General features: G+C 35.4%; 1 protein-coding gene across 2 annotated transcripts in view; it reads right to left on the bottom strand.

Annotated features, from left to right (window-relative positions):
• EML5 (EMAP like 5) overlaps positions 1–22,625 on the bottom strand; it is a 155,994-nt gene that overhangs the window by 102,663 nt on the left and 30,706 nt on the right. For both annotated transcript variants that reach the window (XM_063088986.1, XM_063088985.1), the window contains exons 3-7: positions 17,257–17,355; positions 16,303–16,371; positions 13,414–13,599; positions 10,807–10,942; positions 9,252–9,453 (exon numbers count right to left, since the gene is read on the bottom strand). In XM_063088986.1, coding sequence (XP_062945056.1) covers positions 9,252–9,453; positions 10,807–10,942; positions 13,414–13,599; positions 16,303–16,371; positions 17,257–17,355 — 692 coding nt within the window. The remainder of the gene's footprint in view (positions 1–9,251; positions 9,454–10,806; positions 10,943–13,413; positions 13,600–16,302; positions 16,372–17,256; positions 17,356–22,625) is intronic.

Consider the following 22,625-nt stretch of genomic DNA (forward strand, 5'->3'; position numbering starts at 1 on the left):
TAAAATGACAGAGGTTAATAGAATCTTTTATTTCTAAAACAATGCAATGACATTACATTTTTCCAATCACTCATTTTAAGTAGATGATTTCTACCCTGACCAAAGCCGGGAGAGGTATGGGTGTGTGTGTGGGGGGGTGTGTGGGGTGTGTGTGTGTGTGTGTGTGTGTGTGTGTGTGTGTGTGTAGGTGTGTGTGTGTGTAGGTGTGCATGCATGGGGGTGGGCGCGGTCCACGCCATGGCAGGATCCTAAAGGAATCAGCATAGGCTGCCCTCTCCGAGTTTGCAATGCCGCCGGAGGCAGAGCTGTCGGCAAGGCCACAGCTACGAGCACTTACTGCAAACGGAAGGGCTGCCTGCCTCGGCTTCATGGTACTGCTTTTACTCTCTCTTTTGATATTTTGGTTAGCGTGGCAGTTCTCTGAATTTCCAAAAGATTATAAAAATAACACAAATGATTATGTGGTCATTGAACTAAACATTCCCACAGAGGATCCGTGTAAATTGGACAATTTAAAATTTACCCCCTTATAAATTGACCACACCAACATATGTTCCAAAAGCACTGCTCATGACTAAATATGAGCTACAGCCTAATGTAAGTTGACAAACATCATTTACTGGAGATTATATTAATGGCAAGAGAATGGTTGGTATTAATGGGAAATTATATGAATGGGATAAATTAAGCATATGGGAATGAAACCGTAAAACCCCCTTTACTTGGTGGTGTCCAGTTTTAATAAATCATTAAAAATCAGGTATTGGGATAAAAATATATACTGTAAAATTATTAAACCTGCAAAACTACATCTTAGAAAAATAAAAGAGTACACCTAGTTTTGTGAGGGATAGTGCTGTGCACAAGGACACTTTAACATTTAGATCAAGATTACAGGGCCACAGCCAATGCATATCCTTAAAATGTGCATGATAATGCTACTCAGATATCCACTGTTCTTTTTCCATATGAACAGTAGGTTCATTCCATTAGAACATAAAGTCATTAGACCCCCATTAGAATTTAAATGTTAACATTTTTCCTTTTAGCAAAGTTGTATTTAACCAAAATAGCTGCCACTCTGTTAATAGGGTGGATATTAACCACAGCTTGCTAACAGAAAAAGGTCACAAGATAACTTAAAGACAATGAAGGGATGGCCGATCTGATAACCTGATTCCAGGAAAAAGAAGCATGAGTTGATCACCTAAGACGTGCTGACCTCTAAAAAAGTTTCCTCTCTCCTTTTTGGACTATTGATTTAAGCTTGCTGATACAATAAAAATAGTACCCAACCCCCCCCTGCAGAGAAAAATCTAAATAAAAGGCATTGTCTCATGCTCTACTGGGCTCCAGCTGCAACACGCTGACAGCCCGCAGAGAGAGAACATGCATACTGATGCATTGAGGTCTCTGTCTGTGTTTGTTATTTTTGCCGGCTTCCTCATCCCTCTTTCAAGGACCCCCAAACTCGACTGGAGCTGGTCTCCGGCATGTGTGTGTGTACATCCTTAAATTATATACATAGTCTTTCAATTCAAGTATAACACTTAAAACTATTCAAATTCAGAGTCTGCTCCAGACTGCAATGCTAGAAATCAGCAACAAAAAAGATAACTAAAAAATACCCATTGTTTGAAAATTAAGAATATAAAATAACCCAAAGGACAAAGACAAAATCCTAATGAAAATTAGTTAATATTTTGAAGTAAGTTATAACAAAACTACTTCACATCAAAACTTGTGGGATATAGGTGAAATAGTAATTGGAGAAACTTTTAGAAGATTTAAATGCATATATTATAAAACAAAAGCTACAATTTAATGAATAGGTATCTACCCCAAGAGTCTGGGGAAAAAAATCAGCAAAACTAAGTAGATTTTCTAAATGATTTCATAACAGTATCTTTAAAAAAAAAAAAAAAAAAGTTGCTGTTTTATAGGAAAAATGATTTTTTTATATTATTCTCATATCCAGGAAATTTGCTAAATTCTCTTCTCAATTCCAATAATTTATCTGCATTTTCCTTTGAATTTTTCTACATATATGATCATATTACCTGCAAATGACAGTTGTTTCTTCCTTTCAAATCTCTCTCTTTCTATATATATATATATATATATATCAGCCTTACTGTGCTGACAAAGAATTCTAGTCTATAACTGAATAGAATGGTAAAAGTGAGCATCATTGTCTTTTTCTTGATTTCAACGAAAAACTAACTTACAATGTTTTGAGATTAAGTACCTGTTAGGAAAATAGAATAGTTTAATCAGGCCCCCTCACCTTAGGTCCAGTTGGGTGTGGTGCAGCACATTCTTCGTAAACAAATTGTGTGGGAGGGTGGAGTTAGTGGCATGCGTGCCAACGAATCTTTTTAGTTTTGTTGCTATTCTTGTGTTCTTGAGAGTGTGCGGAGCAGTGGCTCTGAACTGCTGGCCAGCAGAGAGCTCACGTCTAAAAAGAGAGCATGTTTACTTTGCTGGCAGCTGCTCAGTTTTTCTTAGGACTTTGCCGGTAGCAGTTGAGTTTTGAGTTTCTCTTTGTACTGCCTGGCCCCTAGACGTGTGTGTGCAGAAATAAAGACTACTCTTTCTTCAACCAAGGCTCCAAGGACCTTTTTTCCGGTTACCTAGCTCGTAGACCTGTGTGTGAAGGGTTTGTGACCCAGACTGGACAACGGGCTTGAGCGGTCTGTGAGCACCAGACCCAGCCCTAGCTCTACAGTATGATATTTGCTAAAGACTTTCTGCACTTTACCACTGCGGTCAGCAAACCACAGCCTAAGGGCCAAACCAGGCCTAATGCCTGTTTTTGTACGGTCTGAGAGCTAAGAATGGTTTTCACATTTTTAAATGGTTAAAAATAAATAAAAGAATAAAATTTTGAGACAAGAAAATTAAATGAATTTCAAATTTCAGTTTCTGTAAATAAAGTTTTATGGGAACACAGGCAAACTCATTTTTTACCTATTATCTGTGGCTTACACATTGTAAATCACACTACAGATACAAAATTGAGATGTTGCAAAAGAAACAGTATGTCATACTGACATCACTTGGCACTGCTCCTCAGCACACTACAAATTGCAGTGAGTTATAACTTGACAGAATTTCTAAGGCTATGTGTATCACCATATGTCAACACTTTTTTATTTTTTATTTCAGTGCATATTCATCATGTTGAAACAAGAGGAAAAAGAGAAAACTGGACTTTAAACGTTACTTTTCAAGGCACAGGAAGCATGGATTATACTGTTATTTAATTAGAGGGCAAAGCACTGTGTTTATTATGCAGTGACACTGTGGCTGTACTAAAAGAATAAAAATGTACATTAACATCACCAGACTAAGTACTCATCACAATATTTCCAACTCAAGGAAAGCAACAGTCAGAAAAATTAGAAAATTTAAAACAGAATATCTCATCACAGCAGAACGCCTTAACAAATCTAAAAATTAAAATGAAGTTGCTATAAAAGTAAGTTTCTGAGTGGCTCATTTGTTAGCCAAGGAAGGAAAGCTGTTTATTAGTAATGAATAAACTAAATCATTTTAGATTGCAGCAGCTGAAGAAATGTGTCCAGAGAAAATAGACTTGTTTAAGACTATTAGCCTTTTAGTGAGAACAGTTGCTCAAAGAGTTGAGAATATTGGCAATACCACCAATAATTAATTTAAAAACAAGGCAAATAATTTTGAGTGGTTTTCCTTGAATCTTGATGAATCAACAGATGTTACCTATACTACTTAGTTGTTTATTCAGGAGTCAATGCCAATTTGTTCAGGAGTCAATGGCAAGTTTGAAGTTATTAAAGAATTAGATTCTATGATTAGTCTGCGTGGAACAACTAAAGGTGAGAATATTTCCAAAAACATTGAGAAAATACTAATTCAGTACAACCTAAACTGGAATCTGCTAAGATGAGTTATAACTGATGATGGTAAAAAAAAAAAAAAAAAAAATTGTATGGAACAAATGGTTTAAATAAATTTATGAAGATAGTGAAAATGTAAGGTGTTTAAAGCCTGTGATTATTCATTGTATTATTCTTTACCAGGTACCTTGCAAAAAAAATTCACTCTCTCAAGTGTTTTTGAACCAATAGTGTTAACAGTGAACTTCATTTGCTCTTGTGGATTTAACCATTGTCAGTCCTGTGAATTTTTAACAAAAATAGAAGCTGAAAATCCTGACTTGCCCTACCACAAAGCAGTTTAATGACTTAGCAATGGTAAAGTTTTGATTTTTTGATCTCAGAGCCAAAACTGAAAATTTTCTGAACAACCAGAATTGCCTTGAACCACTATTATTAAACACTGAACAGCTTTGGAAATTAACTTTTCCTGCAGACTTGCTATCGTTTCTTAGTAAATTCAACCTAAAGGCAAAAAGTAAAAGCGAACAAGGCAAAAGAAGCACTTACATGTGAAACTTACACTATGCATTAACAATTAATGTTGTTTGAATAACAATTAACATCAAGCTGCTTTATACACCTTCTGTGCTATCAAAACAAGAACTCCATTCCCACACAAATCCGCAGCAGATATACATACATACATATATATACACACACACATATATATACATATATATATATTAGCTTAATCTATAGTTCTAATAGTTGCATGTTGGACTTTTCTCCTTTGGAGGGCCTTGGGTCTTGTCTGTCCCTTGTGCCCCAAGAGAAAGCCATAAACAAAGCTCAAATTTACCCAAGGGAAAAATGCCCTCACGGCAAAAGTGTCCTTGGCTCACTGATGCTCCTATACTACATTTTCTTTCACAAAACGGCTGGACAGTTCCTTACTATCTTGTCAGTTCTTTGAAGCTCTTAAGATTATTTACATTTTAACCAGTATCTTTAGTTGTTTTCATTGGAAGAGTTCTTTCCAAAGAAAATGTCCACGAATAACAGAAAAAGAAGTATGAGTGATTACTTTTAAGAAGACCAATTGCCCTTTTTTCAGCATCTAGGCAGCAGCTGATAATAGTTCTATCATGAAAGGAAACAGTTCCTAGCAAAGCACATAAGTTTCCAAATAGACACAAACAGACAGCAAGTATCCAAATAGACACAGAGCTGTGACATCCCCACACCATAAAATAAACTGGCACAATGTCAGTAAATGGCACGATTGATTAGTGAAAAGGACGAGTCGACACCAGTTAACGATCCACTGGAGAGAGCTCGTTTTATTAGGCAGCACACACACATATATATAGGGTTTTAAGGGAAAGCTGATTGGTTTAAAATACAATCCCTATTTAGCATACCGCATGGGGCTTGCGGGGGAGCTGATTGGCCTGCGATTCACGCCAGCGGGAAGGAGAATGTGGAAGAGAAGGGCAACCAGCCCCATGATGGGGTGCAGCCGAGAAGGGCTTATGTGATCAGGGTGTGATCCCTTGGGGCATTTGGGTTCTTACAATTAGCATACCAAAAAGAAAAAAATTGGGTGGCACATCCAGGCCAGCGAAGGAAGCCAGTCAACACCTGGAGGGTCCCAGGAGACGGGGCTGCAGGCCCTAGCCCTTCTGCAGCTGCCGCATATCCAGGCCAGCAATGGAGCCGGCCCAGTGCCTGGGAAACTGAGAGACGGGGGTCCGAGACAGCTGCGCCCCTGCGCATGACCAGATCCTAGAAGATACTTATTAACCAAGTTTACTTCTTTGGGTGTGTATGTTATCTGCCCATGTCCTTCAACAAATTTCAGCTTAGATTTTTCTAATTCATTTTTAAGAGTTCTTTTTGCAATAAGGATATTAATCCTTGCGTGTTTAAAAAAAGAAGTAGAGAATAGAATACCAGAGTTTGGGAGGGGTGGAGGTGGGGGAAAGATAAGGGTAAACTAGTGGTGACAAAACTATGTTATCTACCCTAAGTGAATCATTGTGCAAGATATGCATGCATTGAAACCACACACTGTAAAACACTAAAATAAATAAAATTGAGAAAAAAAATTAGTAATTATCTGGAAAGAATTAGCTTGGATTCCCACTTCACTCCTTATGCTAAAGGAAACTTTATTAAACATAAGAAAAACATAAAGGAAACAGATTAAACATAAAAAATAAAACCACTAATGTATTAGAAGAATAAATTGGAAAAAAATTGTAATTACTTTTAGGGAAGATTTCTTTATGATAAAAAACTCAGAAGTCACAAAAGCAAATATTGATTAATTTCAGCTGCATAAAATAAAATAACAACAATAAAATCTTTTGCATGGAAAAAAACAACCTAAACAAAGTAAAAAAGCAAGTAACAAACTAGTGAAATTATTTGCAACTTACATCACAAAGAGTTAATATTCATAGCACTGTAAAAAGCTTCTAAAAATAGACGAGAAAAAGATCAATAATCCTACAGAAAAAAATGGCAAGAAATGTAGGCAGTACATACAAAGGATTCTAGAGAACCAACTACTTGTTTTTAAAACTAGTAAATGTAGGGGAAGAATTAAGCACTTTTGTAAGAACCCAAATGCCCCAAGGGATCACACCCTGATCCTTCTCGGCCACACCCACCCCAAGCCCCATGCGGTATGCTAAGTAGGGATTGTATTTTAAGCCAATCAGCCTTCCCTTAAAGCCCTATATATATGTGTGTGTGCTGCCTAATAAACGAGCCCTCTCCGGTGGATCATCAACTGGTGTTGACTCGTCCTTTAAACTTTTCTGCCTTTCCCTTACAAATTGTATGCAAGATAACCAAATAGTTGATGCGGTTAATTCTAGGTGGTGACTTGATTAGATTAAGGAATACCTAGAATCTCCGTAAAGCAATCTTTCTGGGTGTGTCTGTGAGGGTGTTTCCACAAAAGATTAGCATGTGGGCCTGAATAGACAAGGTGGGAAAGACCTGCTCTCAATATGGGTGGGCACTATCCAATCTGCTTGGGGTCATCAGAGAACAAAAAATTGAGGAAAAGGTGAATCTCCTATCCACTGGAGCTGGGACACACACTGCTCTCCTGTCCATGGACATCAGATCACGAGACTCTTCAGCCTCGGACTGAGAACCACACCATCAGCTTCCCTGGTTCTGAGGCTTTCAGACTTGGACTAAGCCACACTACCAGCATCCACTTTGCATATGGCCTATCATGGGACTCCTCATCCTTCATAATTGGGTAAGCCAATTCCCCTAATAAATTCCCTCTCATACATCTGTATACATATCTTATCAATTCTGTCTCTCTGGAGAACTCTGCTAATACAGTTGGTGAGGGAAAATTTTCTTTACATAAATATTATACCTAACAAATGAATAATGAATGATAAGATTAGAATACTACCATTTGAAACTCATAATAAAATAATAGATCTAGGCCATGCATTTTCAACAGGGACAATATTGCCACAAAGGGGATAAAATTGAGTTCTTAGAGGTGAAAAATCTTAAATATTACAATGGTTTGTGTTCCTCTAAAGGGCTACAATACAAAAATAGATACACAGCTGTCTGTGGTATTGAAATTTCACAGAGAGAGGGTGTAGTTATGAAAAAATGTCTAGGGCCGGCCCGTGGCTCACTCGGGACAGTGTGGTGCTGAGAACACCAAGGCCCCGGGTTCGGATCCCATATACGGATGGCCGGTTCGCTCACTGGCTGAGCGTGGTGCTCACAACACCAAGTCAAGGGTTAAGATCCCCTTACCGGTCATCTTTAAAAAAAAAAAAAAAAAAAAGAAAGAAAAAATGTCTAAAAAGTCTCATTATTAAAAAAAAGTTGAGAAACAGTGATTTAGACAATAACCAACAATGGCTGCTAATACAAAAAAAGGGAGACTACGCATTACATACCATCAAACAGGCATACACATCGCCACCTAGGAAATATCCTTGGTGAAAATTCATAACTGCATCTCATCAAACCTCTTGACTTAACTATCAGTTTAGAGGATACAGGGAGCAGAGAATGTGTTAAAATATACACTATGGGTATGCAATTAGCCATATCCAGGGTGAAGACTTAGTTTCCTCCACAAATAAACTGTAAGAAGAAAAGAATACGAGAAGAAAAGGCGCTATAGAATAAAAGAGATTTAAAAGACACCTCGACAATTGCAATATATGAACCTTATTTAGATCGTAATTCTAAGAGACCATAAAAATGTTTTACGAGACAATCGGGAATTCCTACATTGGCTGGATATTTTATTAAAGGAATGCTGTGTGATAACAGCATCATGGGGATGTTTAGAGATATCTTTTAAAGATACAAACTGAAATTTTTAAAGATGAAATGTGAAAAAAAAGACAAATGACAAACCGGAAAAAATACCTCAACATCTATCATTGACCAATGGTTCTTCAACTTTAGTGTATATGGTAGTCACTTGGAAGGTTTACTAAATCACATATTGCTGAATTGCCAGTATTAGGTACTAGAAAAGGCCCGAGAATTTGTATTGCTTACAAGTCCCTAGGTAATGCTGATGCTGCTGGTCTAGGAACCATACTTTGAGAACCACTATCATAGACAAAGGCTAATTTCTTTAATATGTCGACAGATATTATTAGATCATATTTTAAATCAACTAGAGAAAAAAGACCAACGAACTAACAGAAAATAGGCAAAGAGCTTGAACAGACAGGTCACAGAAAAGGAAATACAAATGTCCTCTAAACATATAAAAACATACTCAATATGCATAAATATGAGAGAAATACATATTTTCAAAATATAACTTTTCAGCTTTTGGGGTAATAATTAGTTCTGGCAAGGGGTGAGAAAACAAGCACTGTCACATTGACTGTAAGTGTGTAAACCTGTTGACTCTGTGTAAGGCATTATCTATCAAAATTTAAAACATATATCCATTGAACACTGCTAAGAATTTATCATAGGGATATTCATATTTACACATGTACAAAATTAAATATATAATTGCAAGCATTGTATTTGTTAAATACATAAAAATGGAAAATCCTAAACTTCCACCAGTAATGGATTACTTGAATAAATTATAGTATATCCATGCAGTGAAATATTATATGGCTGTTAAAAAGGTGTAGACAGTGTTGTCTATTCTGATTTGTAACAAAGTCCATATCACATATTTAAACAAAAAAAATATATATAATTAATAGTGGTTAATTCTATTGATTTCCAAGTATCTATTAATTATGTTCATTTGTTATACCACAAGCTGACAAAATATAAATCTAAGGTTTTTTAAAGTTTTATGGTTATCTCAGAATAATTCCAGCCTATGCAATTACTTTATGATTTGCTTACCTGACTGAATGATCATCACTGCCAGTAACGGCCAAAGGTTTAGTAGGATGGACAGCAAGTGCCCAAAGTTCACCTTCACAGTGTCCTTGCATAATTAGGAAAGGTTTATTTCTTTCATGCACCACAATTTCAAAAATTTCACTGTCCTGTGTTCCAACTAGAATGTGGTCACCTCGCCAACATACACTCCTCACAGACAAACCTAGTAAACAGTGAATTGTATTTAATATCAATGCTGTAATAATATAATGCCAGCCTTCCTAAATCAAAATTAATTTTTGTACCTTTTATACCTTAGATGTGAGATAGAAGAAATATGCAAGTCCTTGATCCACACTCAGATTTTCTTCAATTGTCCATTATTGTTTTCTACATTGAACGATATTTCTCTTTTTTTATATACCTAATTTCTACCCATCCTTCAAGATATACTCTCTTTTTCCTTCTTCCTTGTTAGACAACTCCAGCCATAGTCTGACCATTTCCTCGGCCAAAGTCTTACCACACTTACAATCTGCAGATTTCAATAAATAATTACTCAGGAACTACCTTTATAGAATTGTATTGTTATTATTTTCCTCTTACAATAATTTGACTTTTCACTCGTCTGTATTTCATTTCTTCAATCTGCTCAAAAATCATTGAGAGAATTTTACTTTTTCTGCATGCTCTTCAATCCCTTTTGTAATTTTAGGAAAGCTCCTATTTTTCTCATCTATATAATATGGCCAATATAAAGATATAGAATGTTCTTGTGAGGACCAAATAAGTATCAAATTATTTTGTAAGCTTTAAAGTATAAGAATGCTCAGCAAAACTAATGAAAGTAGAATAACAGCTAACTCTCACGTGCTAATTATGTGCCATTCTTCTAAACATTTTACATATACAGTATTCAATCAGTCAATTCTATGAGATAGTTATTATTATCCTCAATTTACAGGTGAGGCTAAATTACTAGCCCATACCTTATGAGTGAATGGGATATGGTTTAAACACAGACCTGTGTAACTTCCAATCCTACTCTTGTAATACGATACCATACTAGTGAACAATATGTCAATTTTTATAGTGAAAGATCCTATTTTGTTATATCAATTTTTTTAAATCCCCCAAAGAAAAAATATCTCTCACTTGCTGAAAAATTTGGATGAAGGAAAAACATATCTATACATATTCAAGTAAGCCTGAATGAAAGTTCCCCCAACCCCCAACATATTACAGATTATTTGCTAAATAGTTATATTTAGCATTCTAATAGTAAAATATTTTCAAAACCCAAGGTTACCAAAGTAAGTGCCTGTCCCATTTCTCTGTAGGTCCTATTATAGTAGACATTAGACACATGAAAGAATCTTCATCCTAACAGTGAACCTAAACTTTCTATGGCAAAATTTTTCCTCAACAGAAGGATTTCAATGAAATGTATATAGTGTGATGAGGCAAATGTAAGTTTTACTTATCTTTACACAACATACATTTATGTTTACTGAAATAAAGAGACAATCCTTGGACATTTTAGAGTTTTCCTAGTAATGAGACATTTTATTGTTACCTTTGTATCCCTGGTCTGTTTCCCTGAGATCAATCACAGTAATTGGTTTGAAAGTTAAATCCCAAAGACGAATACAGCCATCTCTGCCACCAGTAGCAAAGCCTTCTTCACAAGCATTCATGCTAAAAATTCCCGCCTAGAAGAGGACATAAAATAATTGAACAACATGTTTTTTAAGAACATGTACTATATGAAGACAGAAACCTATTTAACAATATTTTGATATGAATAAGCAAATACATCAGAATAAAAGAAAATCTAGAAATAAATCCATGGAACTTAATATATAACCAAGATGGTATTTAGTGATATGGAAAAAACATAAAAGAAAATAAAGTTAAACCTTATGCCATAAGTAAAAATGAATTACAGATGGACTTAAAATTCTAAATGGGGCTGGCCAGTTATCTCACTTGGGAGAAGGTGGTACTCGTAACAATAAGATCAAGGGTAAACCCCCATATGGCCAACCACCAGGAAAAAATAATTTTTTTTCCTTTTTTAAAAGATGACCGGTAAGGGGATCTTAACCCTTGACTTGGTGTTGCAAGCACCACGCTCTCCCAAGGGAGCCGCGGGCCAGCCCTGAAAAAATAATTTTTTTAATGTAAAGCATCGAAGATCACTAACAAGACATAAAGGAAAAATCTTAAAGTTTTCCATATCAGAAAAAATATAAGCAAAAACAAACACATTTTGGAAATATCTGCAATGTATATGACTGTCAAGAGGTTAATATTCTTAATATACAAACGAATAAAGGAAAGAAAATTCAACAATAAAAAAGCAAAGGATAAGAAAAGCCAATTAATAGAAAAGGAATTCAAGTAATCAATAAATATGTGAAATTTTACAAATAGACAGGAAACAAAATTCAAACAAGAAGTTATGACTTTTCATGCAGAAGATAAGCAAAAATTTGCAACATTGGCACATTCTGTGCTGATGATTATGAGGAGGAAACTAGTATTTTTATATACCAGTGATGAGAATGTGAACTGTCATAACTTTTGTGAAAAAAAATCTGGTATTTTCGCTGTTCAAGCATTTGCTGTAAAGCAAGTCTTGTTATAACTGCTGCTTTATTTATTTATTTATTAAACTTTTTTTTTTTTTTTTGAATATTCATGGGCTACAAAGCAAATTGTCACCACTCGTGTCTAAGATGTGAGGGCCAGATCCATACTGGCAGCATGTCCATTACCACAAATTGTGATTATACCCTGTGTCCCTCACCCAATTATCCCCTCAATTATCCCTGACCTCCCTCCCCATCCCCCTTTCCCCATTCCACTTTGTATCCCTACATATGTTCTCTCCCTCTGCAAGTCCAACACACCATAAGTGGTGCTTTCATGTATTCAGGACTTTTCTGCTTGGAAGATCTTATTGCTAACAATGTGGCGGCTCTGTGCTATCTAGCTCCTTTCATTTTATAAGGGTGGCCACTTGTTAAAAAGTTCAAATTAAAAAACACTAAAAGTTTTAACAGATTACTTTTTCTGATTTGATAACTTATTTATATAAAAATCTCATGAAGTATAAAAATTAAATCTCTTTGCCACTCTATAAATCAATGTTATTTTTTTGAAGTTTTTTTTTGTAGAACTATACCCAGATTTCCAACTGGTAAGTTAGTCTCCAGAGCACTAGCTTTATGCTACTATGGTTGATCTAGAATACTTTTAGGTTGAAATCAAGAAGCTTTTATTCAACACTATTCTGAGAAAGAAACCATGCCAAAGCAATGGTTTTAACAAGATACTAATTATACTAATTTAATAAATATCCATAAATCTAATTGTATAATATTCCTTCATTGAAATCTTGAAAACAAATAGGCAAATTAATTCAGATAGAATAGCATTTTTCAGGCAACTGAACTTCTTAAAAACAATATGCTACAGTATGCAGTTGTTCTAAGAAGGTTAAGTGGTTAACATCTAGAAGTATACAAAAACTGATTACATTGCATAATGATGAATTGTTGGGAAAACAGAATAATTTAATCAGGCTCCCCTCCCCTTAGGTCAGGTCCAGGGTGGTACAGCATTCTTTGTGGGCAGATTCTGTGTGGGTGGAGTCTATGTGCCTGCGCTGCGCTGCGACCTTGGCTGGAAGTTTAGTGCCTCCGGTGGCCGCCGCGCATACGGCCATGCTTTCCAACCTACAGCTTCCAAGGACCTGTCTGCCAGTTACCTAGCTTATAGACCAGTGTGTAAGGGGTCTGGTGACCCAGCCTGGCATGTGAAGGGTTTGTGACCCAGTCTGTGAATGGGCTTGAGGGGTCTGTGAGCTCCAGACCCAGCCCTAGCTCAACAATTGGCCCAGTTGGTTCAGGATTACAGGCAGGTAAAAGAGCCTGGCAACTGGCGTAGTTGTGTAGCTTTACAATTGGTGTCACAAACAGCATTAAGAGCGCGACAATTGGTGACATCGGCAGGATTCCGACATTAGCCCTAGCTCCACATGAACACACCATTTATCCTGATTTGAACATCACATATTGCTCACATGTATTGGTATTCAATACTGTACCCCACAGATATGCACAATCAACTATGTTCCAATAAAAAACAAATTAAAAAAAAATTTAAACATACTTACTGTATGTGCTCCTTGTATTGTTCGTATAAGATTGATTCCTTTCCAAACATATATATCCCCACTGAGTGCACCAGAATATGTTAATTCATCCCTTGCACAGGCTAGGCACAATATTGTCTGAAGGTCACCCATCTTACCAAAAACACCTCGTTTTGGGGTCAGAGCATTTCCACATAAACTCCAGAACTAAAAGGTATATAGTATAATCAAATTACAAAAGAATGCTTATAAAATAATGTAAAACATTTCCAATACTTCGATGCTATATTAGAGCAGCACACTAGAAATTACCTAAAAATTTGCCTTAGGACACAATAGCATTCAATGTTCACATTCTCAACCTAGTGTTGTCGAAAGCTATGTTACAGCAATTAAGTCACTGGTTTCAATTCTTATCTGTAAGGAAAGGGGGGTTGAACTAGACTATTTTACAAATATGCTGCTCTTTCCTTAGCTTTCTGGAAAAAAATCTACATAAAACTTCAGTAAAAAAGTTGGGAATAGGTTAGCAATGAAAATGAAGACAAGACACCATACACTACCAGGAAAAAGGACCAAATCTGATAATCTATCTCTGATGGAAACAGCAAAGATAGAAAAAAAAACCAGATTAGTACATTACTCTCATTGATATTTTCAAAGCTGAGTAACTCCTTTGCTTGTAAAGCTTAAAAATAAGATAGATGCCCATTTGGAACGATTTATTCATTCTTGGGAGAAGGTAGGGAAATCAAACATGAATCTTTATGACCAGCTCTATTAATGGATTCAGGTAAATTTTCATAATTTGCAGAGAGAAATTAAAAAAAATGGGGCAGGGCAGGTAAAAATACATTAAATAGTTATTCACAAAGAAACTAGATCCAGAGAATAAATTCAACTATATAATAAGTAAATTATCATTTAAAATATTTATATTATATACTTATATTTTAAAACCTGAATCCTCAAAGAACCAGAAATTATGATACTTATCCAGTCAAATAGTTAATACTTCAAAATAAATGAAATTTTACAACTTGAAAGCTCATAATTACTGTGTATAGAAATAGCTGGTTCTCTTCTTTTCAGCACCCAATTTAAATCTATGATTTTCATCTAAATCAGTGATTCCCAACACTGGCTTCACATCAGAATCACCTGGGGAAATTATAAAACAAGATGCCTGGGTCCCCAACTGAGATAAACTGAGACAGAATCTCTTAAGAGTGAGGTGCAGGTATTCAAATGATTTCGATGCTCAGCAAAGGTTAAGAACCATTGTTCTAGAATCCAGATAAGTACTGTGCAAAAGAACTTTCAGTGATGATTAAAATATTCCCTCTCTCTCTGTCTATATATATATATATACATGCTTTCCAATATAGTAACCACTAGATACACATGGCTCTTGAGCATTTGAAGTATGGCTGCTAATGTGACTAAAGAAATGAATTCTAAATTTTATTTTATTTTAACTTTAATTTACATATAAATAGCTACATATAGGCTAGTGGCTACTCTACTGGACAGTGCAGTTCTCGATTATCTCTGGAACTTAGTATCCTCACATGTGCTGTCTGCAAAAAGAACTACCATACTATTCATTGCCTCTACTAAATAAAAGGAAATGTAACTCATAATTAAAATAGTTCGCTTAGCTTATTTGAGAAGATGAAAATGGAACTTTTCAGGAACTCTCTATTGATAATTAATTTGCCAATCATCTATTAACCATCTAATACAACGGTACTACAAAATGTTTGTGGAAAAATAGAACTACAAGATAATACGAATCCTTTCATTAACTTTTTGAAGACCCCTCGTATAGTGTCAAATATTATCTGTACTCTCACAGTGCTCACATCATGTTCCTTAAAGCCTAGCACAGAATCTTTGCTGATAAATATTTGTAGAAAAAAAATAACAATTTAATACACTCCATCTACCAAATCAACACCTGATATCAAAACCAGAATTGCAGCAACAGTTAAAGATGCATTGGAGAAAATGTAGATGGAGGCGGGCCTATCAAAAGAAAGAATGTGAACACAGAACCTTACTAGGAATTAACTGTTATCAGAAACAGTCATATCGGATAGTAGAAGAAAAGCAAGTATTTCCAGTTTGCACCAGTGATTTAAAAGCAACTATAAACATAAGGATGAATATCACCACTGACTCTGTGGGCTTCGAAACCTGAACTATAATTATAAAACAAAACCCAGAGCTTTCATAAGCACAGTAAATAATGGCTATCAAGGCTGAGGTCAAATCAGAGAGAACATATAAAAAAAGGCAAAGATAACGCTTCCAGAAAGCTGACCATATGCTAGGTGCTATGTCAAGCTTTTGAACATATACTGCCTTATTTAACCACCAACTCTTTGAGGATAAAAGCAGTCACAGTTTTAAGATGTGAGAAAAGCTCCAAGAAGTTAAATGACTCATCCCAGGTTAAACAGCTAATAAGTGGCAAAGTCAACTCTATCCATGTTGCTTCCATCACAACATTCTATCTCCGTGAATGAAAAATTCTTAGTTTATTTGGTTTCTTATTCCCACATTTTACTTTGTAAGTAAAATATGAAGAAACAATATAAAGACAGTAAATCTTACCTCACTAGACTATAAATTCCTTTATGGAGAGTGGTTTATTAATTCCGTATTCATATCTATATCCCTCACAATGTCTTGAAGTAACCACACAATAAGTATTTGTTAGATTGAACATAAGAACATTAAAAACATTGACACTTTAAAAATAAGTACTGTCAAAATTCTAAAACTAACCTGAATTGTTTCGGGGTTTTGTTTGTTTTTTATTTTACCCTAAATTGTTAAAAGTGTTATATGTACTTAGCAGCAAAAACTAAACATGACTATTATAAAACAAGACTTTTCTAGTACCTTGATATGTTTTACACCACAGCTGACAAGCTTATTCGGCTGGTACAAATCCCAAGAAATATCAAATATCTGTAAACAAATCAGATTCGTGGTTAAAATGCTTATTTCCAGAATCATTTAAGAATCCTGTCCAAAAGACGAAGTGGCCCAAGCCCCTACCTATAGTAAAATAATATTCCTCAGTAAATAATAATCAGAATGCCACACTTCAAAAACTTATGTAAAATAAATATTAAAATGATAAAAACTATTTCTTAGTTTTTATGAACTATATGAAACAAGTAGTAAAGTAAAATTTAACACCTCTATTTACCTGTAATTTTTTTTTTTTAATTTGGTCAATAAATAAGAATGGTTCAACAGAACTAGGGCACGAGGCAAGTATCTGTATACTTTCTACAAAGGAGAGATTCTGAATGGAACATACACTTAACAATTACACAGCTAGAAATAGGAACATCTTTATAACTTTCTATCACACAGAACTACTTATGTAAAGTAACCAAATATTTATTTACAGTTCTTACTGTTTATGAGTCAAACAAAATTAACTTATAGTACAAACCATTCCATTTTTAAATTGAGATGTGAATAATGGATATTTGCAATTCATCAAATTGTACAGTTTCATTAAATTCATTAAATATGTGTGGTCCTTTGTATATCAATTATATTTCAATAAAGCTATAAAAAAAACAAATGCATAGTTTTACTGAAGCAAATACTGCCTTAAAAGTTTTGTGCTCACATTATATATATTAAATCGTGTTTCTGAGTGCTACTTTACATGCACTGTAAGATTTTTATGGGTATTTATAATTGTATGATTTTTTACAAATTATAAAATTTTAATTATATATGACCTGTCTGGCAATAAAAACACACAGAAGAATAAAATCTCCTCCATCCTTTCCCATCCAGTACTCACTAGAAATCTGAAAGGAGAATACTTACTCTATCTGTGTGACCAGGAGCCATTGACAACATCTTTCCCCTTTTCCAATCCCAAACACAAACTGCATTCTTTGAATCAAGTCCAACTGAAACCAATCGCTGAATTATGTCCAAGAAGTCCAGGAGGTAATAAAAAGGCAAACAAATGAGAGGAACCAAATTATAAATGGCAAATAAATACTACTCATGGGTTTTATAAACACTTACACATCTATATTTTATAGACCTCAAAAACAAAGACTGGATGTATTTCATCTCATTAACATTTGCATATGTGTACGGTTCTTCACATTAAGAAACAGAAGAGAGACTTCCATTTCTAACAATAGGATTGACAAAATATCCTAAACATGTCTCTTGCCAAAAACTAAAAATACTATATAAAACGTAAAAACATCTTTCTAAATGCACTGCTAAGCTGTCAAAGAATTAAGAAATCTGAGAACAAAAACAAAGTGATTTCCAGTGGGAATCCTGGAGGGTAAAGGAGCACCTATATCTAGTTAACACTAAAGGCATTAAATGAATCCTGGTATCCCTGATTTTTGTGCTGTGGTGATAAAGATCAACAGGAGATAAAGTCTAGGGCCTACCCAAGGTGGGGATTTGAATTGCAGGCTTCTGACTAAAGCAGAGAACCCCTCAGAGTAACAGACAATAAGAAATAACCCCCTTTTTAAAAAGGAGCAGCAATGCACGAAGAGGGAGAAAAAGCTCCCTGAACATTGTAACCACAAGCAGCCTTCACACGGTTGTATGGCCTAAACTCATATTAATCATGAATCTCTCAAGTGGAAAATTTCATTCAGAGTTGTCCTAAGGGTTGGCTGTGTTTTCAAGCAACTTCAACAAAGTGGCCCAGAAAAATATGCATTCTACATGGAGGACTGCAGCTTAAATCCATCCCTCAAAGAATTCTTCCAGGTAGCAATTCAATAAAAATAAGTGTGAAAAAGAGACCATGAGTGAGAATCAGCAAGTCACAACAAACAGCAAAATCAGCATTGCAAAAAACATCATATATTGGAATTATCAGAAAAACAATAGAAAATAAGCTTAATGTGAATAGAGAAATAAAAGTAAGGCTTTAAAATATCTGCAATATGAGTCAAGGCTAGAAGACTATAAAAAGTAACCAATGAGATTTGAAGAAGCAAACAGAGCTTCTAGAAATAGAAAATAAACTGAATAAAATTAAAAACTCAACAAAAGAGTAAAATAGAAGATTAGAGAGAGATAACAAGACAATTGAAAAGAGGAGAAAGTGAAATGGAAAATAGGAGAGAGGTTAGGAAACATGAAAGACAGACTTCTAACCAAGGGAGTATCAGAGTCTGAGCTTGTCTCCCTGCCATAAACTACTAGGAAATTGCATAAAATATATGAAACAAATGTTTTCAGACATTTGTAACAGGGAGTGAAGTACTGTGAACCCTGAAAGAGGGGGAAATAAACAAGGAGAGTCCTGGAATCACCCCAGTTTCATCTAGGAGGCAATTTCCAGACTATGGCACATAAAGGTGGAAACCAAATAGAGTCCTGTAGATTTGCTTATTTGAGAAGACAAAGCCTAGAGTTCAGAAAAGCCAAGATGGTTAGAATTTGCAGAGCAGAGAAAGAGCTCCAGAAAATCTGTCTGTAGGTCAGATTTGAGAACACCAATCTCTGCATGCATAGAGTAAAATGTGTGAAGCCATGAAAAGAAGAAATTCTGACAAAAAAACAATTACTGGGGAACTAAAGCCAAACAATTCTGAGAGATTACAAGGGGTCAGGAATCACTCAAATTTCCAGTAGCCAGATGGAAATAGCTCTGAACTTACGGGTTATTCATTAGAGATTCTAGGAGTAGTGCACCTTAGTAAACCATTAGTCCTACAGGAAAAGCTACTCTGGTTCTGCCCCAAAAAAGCTTGAAAGCAAGCTTTTTATGAGGAGTAAACCAACCCATGAGGAACTTAATTAACTGCCAGAACAATGTCAAAATGCTTTAAAGAAATACAACAAAATCCAGCATTCAAAATGTAAAATACATAATGTCCAGCATCCAATAAAAAAATTACTGGTATATGAAGAAATAGGAAAATGTGACCAATAACCAGGAAAAAATCAGTCAATAGAAACAGATCCAAGAATTACAGAGATGATTAAAATTAGTAGACACGGGCCGGCCCGTGGCTCACTCGGTAGAGTGCGGTGCTGATAACACCAAGGCCCCGGGTTCGGATCCCATATACGGATGGCCGGTTCGCTCACTGGCTGAGCGTGGTGCTGACAACACCAAGTCGAGGGTTAAGATCCCCTTACCGGTCATCTTTTAAAAAAAAAAAAAAAAAAAAAAAAAAAAAAAATTAGTAGACACCATTAAAATGAAAATTTTCAAGATGCCCAAGGATTATTTTAAAACAAATATACTAAGAGTAAAAGGAGAAATAGAAAATATAAAAGAACATATAAAACTTGTAAAAATAAATGTTACATTACTGGATATAAAAATTCACTCCAAAGGATTAACAGCTGTTTAGACAGTGATGAAAAGATAAATGAACTTGAAGACATAGCAACACAAACTATCCAAAATAAAGCATGGAAAGAAAAAGGAAAAAAGAATTAACAGAGCCTCAGTAACCTTTAGGAAAATATCAAGTGGCCTAACATACAGGTAGGTAATTGTGGCTCCAAAAGGAGATGAAAGAAAAAGGAAAAGGAAAAGAAAAAGGAAAAAAAAAAAATAATAATGGCCAAATTTTTCTAAATTTGATGAAAACCATAAACAAACAAATATAAGATGCTCAACAAATCTCAAGCAAGATAATCATTCACACAGAAAAAACACACATCAAAACACATGGTAATCCAATTGCTGAAACCAGCACTAAAGAGAAAAATCTTAAAAGCAGCCAGACAAAAAAGACAATTTGGTATGGAGAAATAAAGACTAAAAAGTTATCTTGGATTTCTTATCTGAAGTGATGTAAGTCAGAAGACAACAGGCAACCTCTTTAATGCTTTAATGTGCCAAGGGGGGAAAAGTCAAAGAAGACTTGTATACTTAAAAAGATCTCTTCTGAGGGCTAGCTGGTTAGCTCAGCTGGTTAGAGTGCCACCTTGTAACAGCAAGGTTATGGGTTTGGATCCCTGTACTGGCCAGCTGCCAAAACAAGGATATCTTTTGAAAACTGAGTCAAAACAAAGCCTTTTTTCAAGCAGACAAAATGTGAGAAACTTCGTCAGCAAACCTGTACTAGGAAATATGATAATGGAAGTTTTTTAGGCAGAAGGAAAATGATACCAAACAGAAACTTGATTTACACATATGCGTAAGACTACCCAAGTGGTAAATATGTAAATAAGATTTTTCTCATTTTTAAATTTCTTTAAAAACTAACTTTTCAAGGCAAAAGTAACAACAGTTACTATGGGGGTTACAAAATATGCAGAAATAAAATGAATGACAACAATAGCACAATAAACAGAGGGGGAGAAAGGTGTAAGGCTGCCAAGGCAGGAGACGCTAGCCAGGTAAAGGAAGAAAAGAAGATTTTACCAGCAAGTGGCAAGCGGACCTGCCAGGCTGAGCCTAAAATGATGACAGCGCCAAGAGGCAGTTGGGTGTCTTTTACAGGGTTAAGATTGGCATCTGGCCTAGCCTAGGAAGATGGTTACAATTGTTGCATTCCATGTGCAGCTTGCTCAGGGGAACAGAGACTTAGGGAGACAGAAACCTTGGCCTAAGGGAGGGAAACAGTTACGATGTTACACTCTGGGTACAGCCAGCTCCCCCTGCTCATGGGAACAGAGACTTAGGAAGACAGAAACTTAGTGGAATGAAACTGAAGGGGGTGGGGGGGGGGCGGGTTTCTAAAAATCAGGCTCTCAGTTCCAGGAACCTAATTAAAAGGAAAGAGCAGATACATTTTTCCATATCCTTTCCAAGTGCACACGAAACTTCACGAAGATCACAAAATTCTGGATCAGGAGGTGTCAACAATTTTTTAAAATTTAAATACTGAATAGTTCTCTGAGAAAAACAGAATTAAATTAAAATAACAGAACGTTATCCAGAAAATCCTCCAAATATTTGGAAATTAATAATATACGTCTAAGTAAATGAAAGCACAAAGAAGAAACCACAAGTAAAATGTGAAGAACAACCTATAACACATACTTCGAAAAGTACTGGTTTATAGCAGAGGTCAGCAAATTAATACCCTCATGCCAAATCCCACCTGTACCCTACCTTTGTAAAAGCTTTACTGGAATACAGCTACATCCATCCTTTCACATGTTGTCTATGAAAGCTTTCACACTACAATGCAGAGATGAGTAGCTACAACAAAGACCATATGGCCCACAAAGCTTACAATATTTACTACCTTTAATTGTTATAAAGTTTATCGAACTAAACCAGTTCGATAAACTCTATAACAATTAGAGCACAGATTCTGTACCAGAATGCCTAGGTTTGAGCACCATCTCTTACCAGCTATGTGACTTTGGGCAATCATTAGCCTTTCTGTACCTTACTTTCCTCACCTGTTAAATGGAAATAATAAAAGTACCTCATAGGGGTAACATGAGAATTAACATACACACATATATGAGTATAAAGGAGTGAGAAGAGTGACTTGCATATGGTTAATGTTATATAAATGTTTGCTATTGTCATCATCATCATTATTATTACTATTAGTTTACCAGAACCATAATTAGCTTTAAGAATCCATGCCTGCTACCTGTCCAAATGAGAAATGCCATCTAGTACCCAATTAGAAACAGTTTCTACAAAGCTAAATTACTATTTCAGCCCCCAAATGGGTAGAACAAATAGTTCTTTGTTATGGCTTCCCATCAAATCAAGCTAGCAGAAAGCAAAGAGAACAAGAGGAGATAATTTGCTCCTCCTGAGTCATTAATGTTGGGGAACCAGAGGATATCAGCAAATATCTAACTAGAACAGAGATATCTACCTCTTGCTATAGTATTCTGTGTAGAAATTAAAATTTTACAAGACAAGTACAAAGAGACATAGCTAGAGGTATTTCTCTTTTCTCTAGCTCAGCTCATCATCTACACAGCAAACCACAATTGGCCAAAAGCTTTAAAACTCCATGTATCCAAATAGAGCCTCAAAGCATTTAGCTCTGTACAGGCAGTAGCAAACCAGACCTGCAGCACTTCCTCTGTAGCCTTGATAAACATATCATGGCCAAAATCAACCTCCCTAAGCAATAGGTTAAGCAACAACAGAAAAGAAGAGGTTGAAACAACAAAGTAAATACTATCTCCTTTTCTAGCTTTTTATCATTTTTACTTTATCATCTTTTCTCACATTTAACCCAGCCAAAGTAGGTGAGGAAGAGGATAAA

This window comes from Cynocephalus volans, chromosome 3 (genome assembly GCF_027409185.1).
Source record: "Cynocephalus volans isolate mCynVol1 chromosome 3, mCynVol1.pri, whole genome shotgun sequence".
In the NCBI taxonomy this organism is placed as follows: Eukaryota; Metazoa; Chordata; class Mammalia; order Dermoptera; family Cynocephalidae; genus Cynocephalus; species Cynocephalus volans.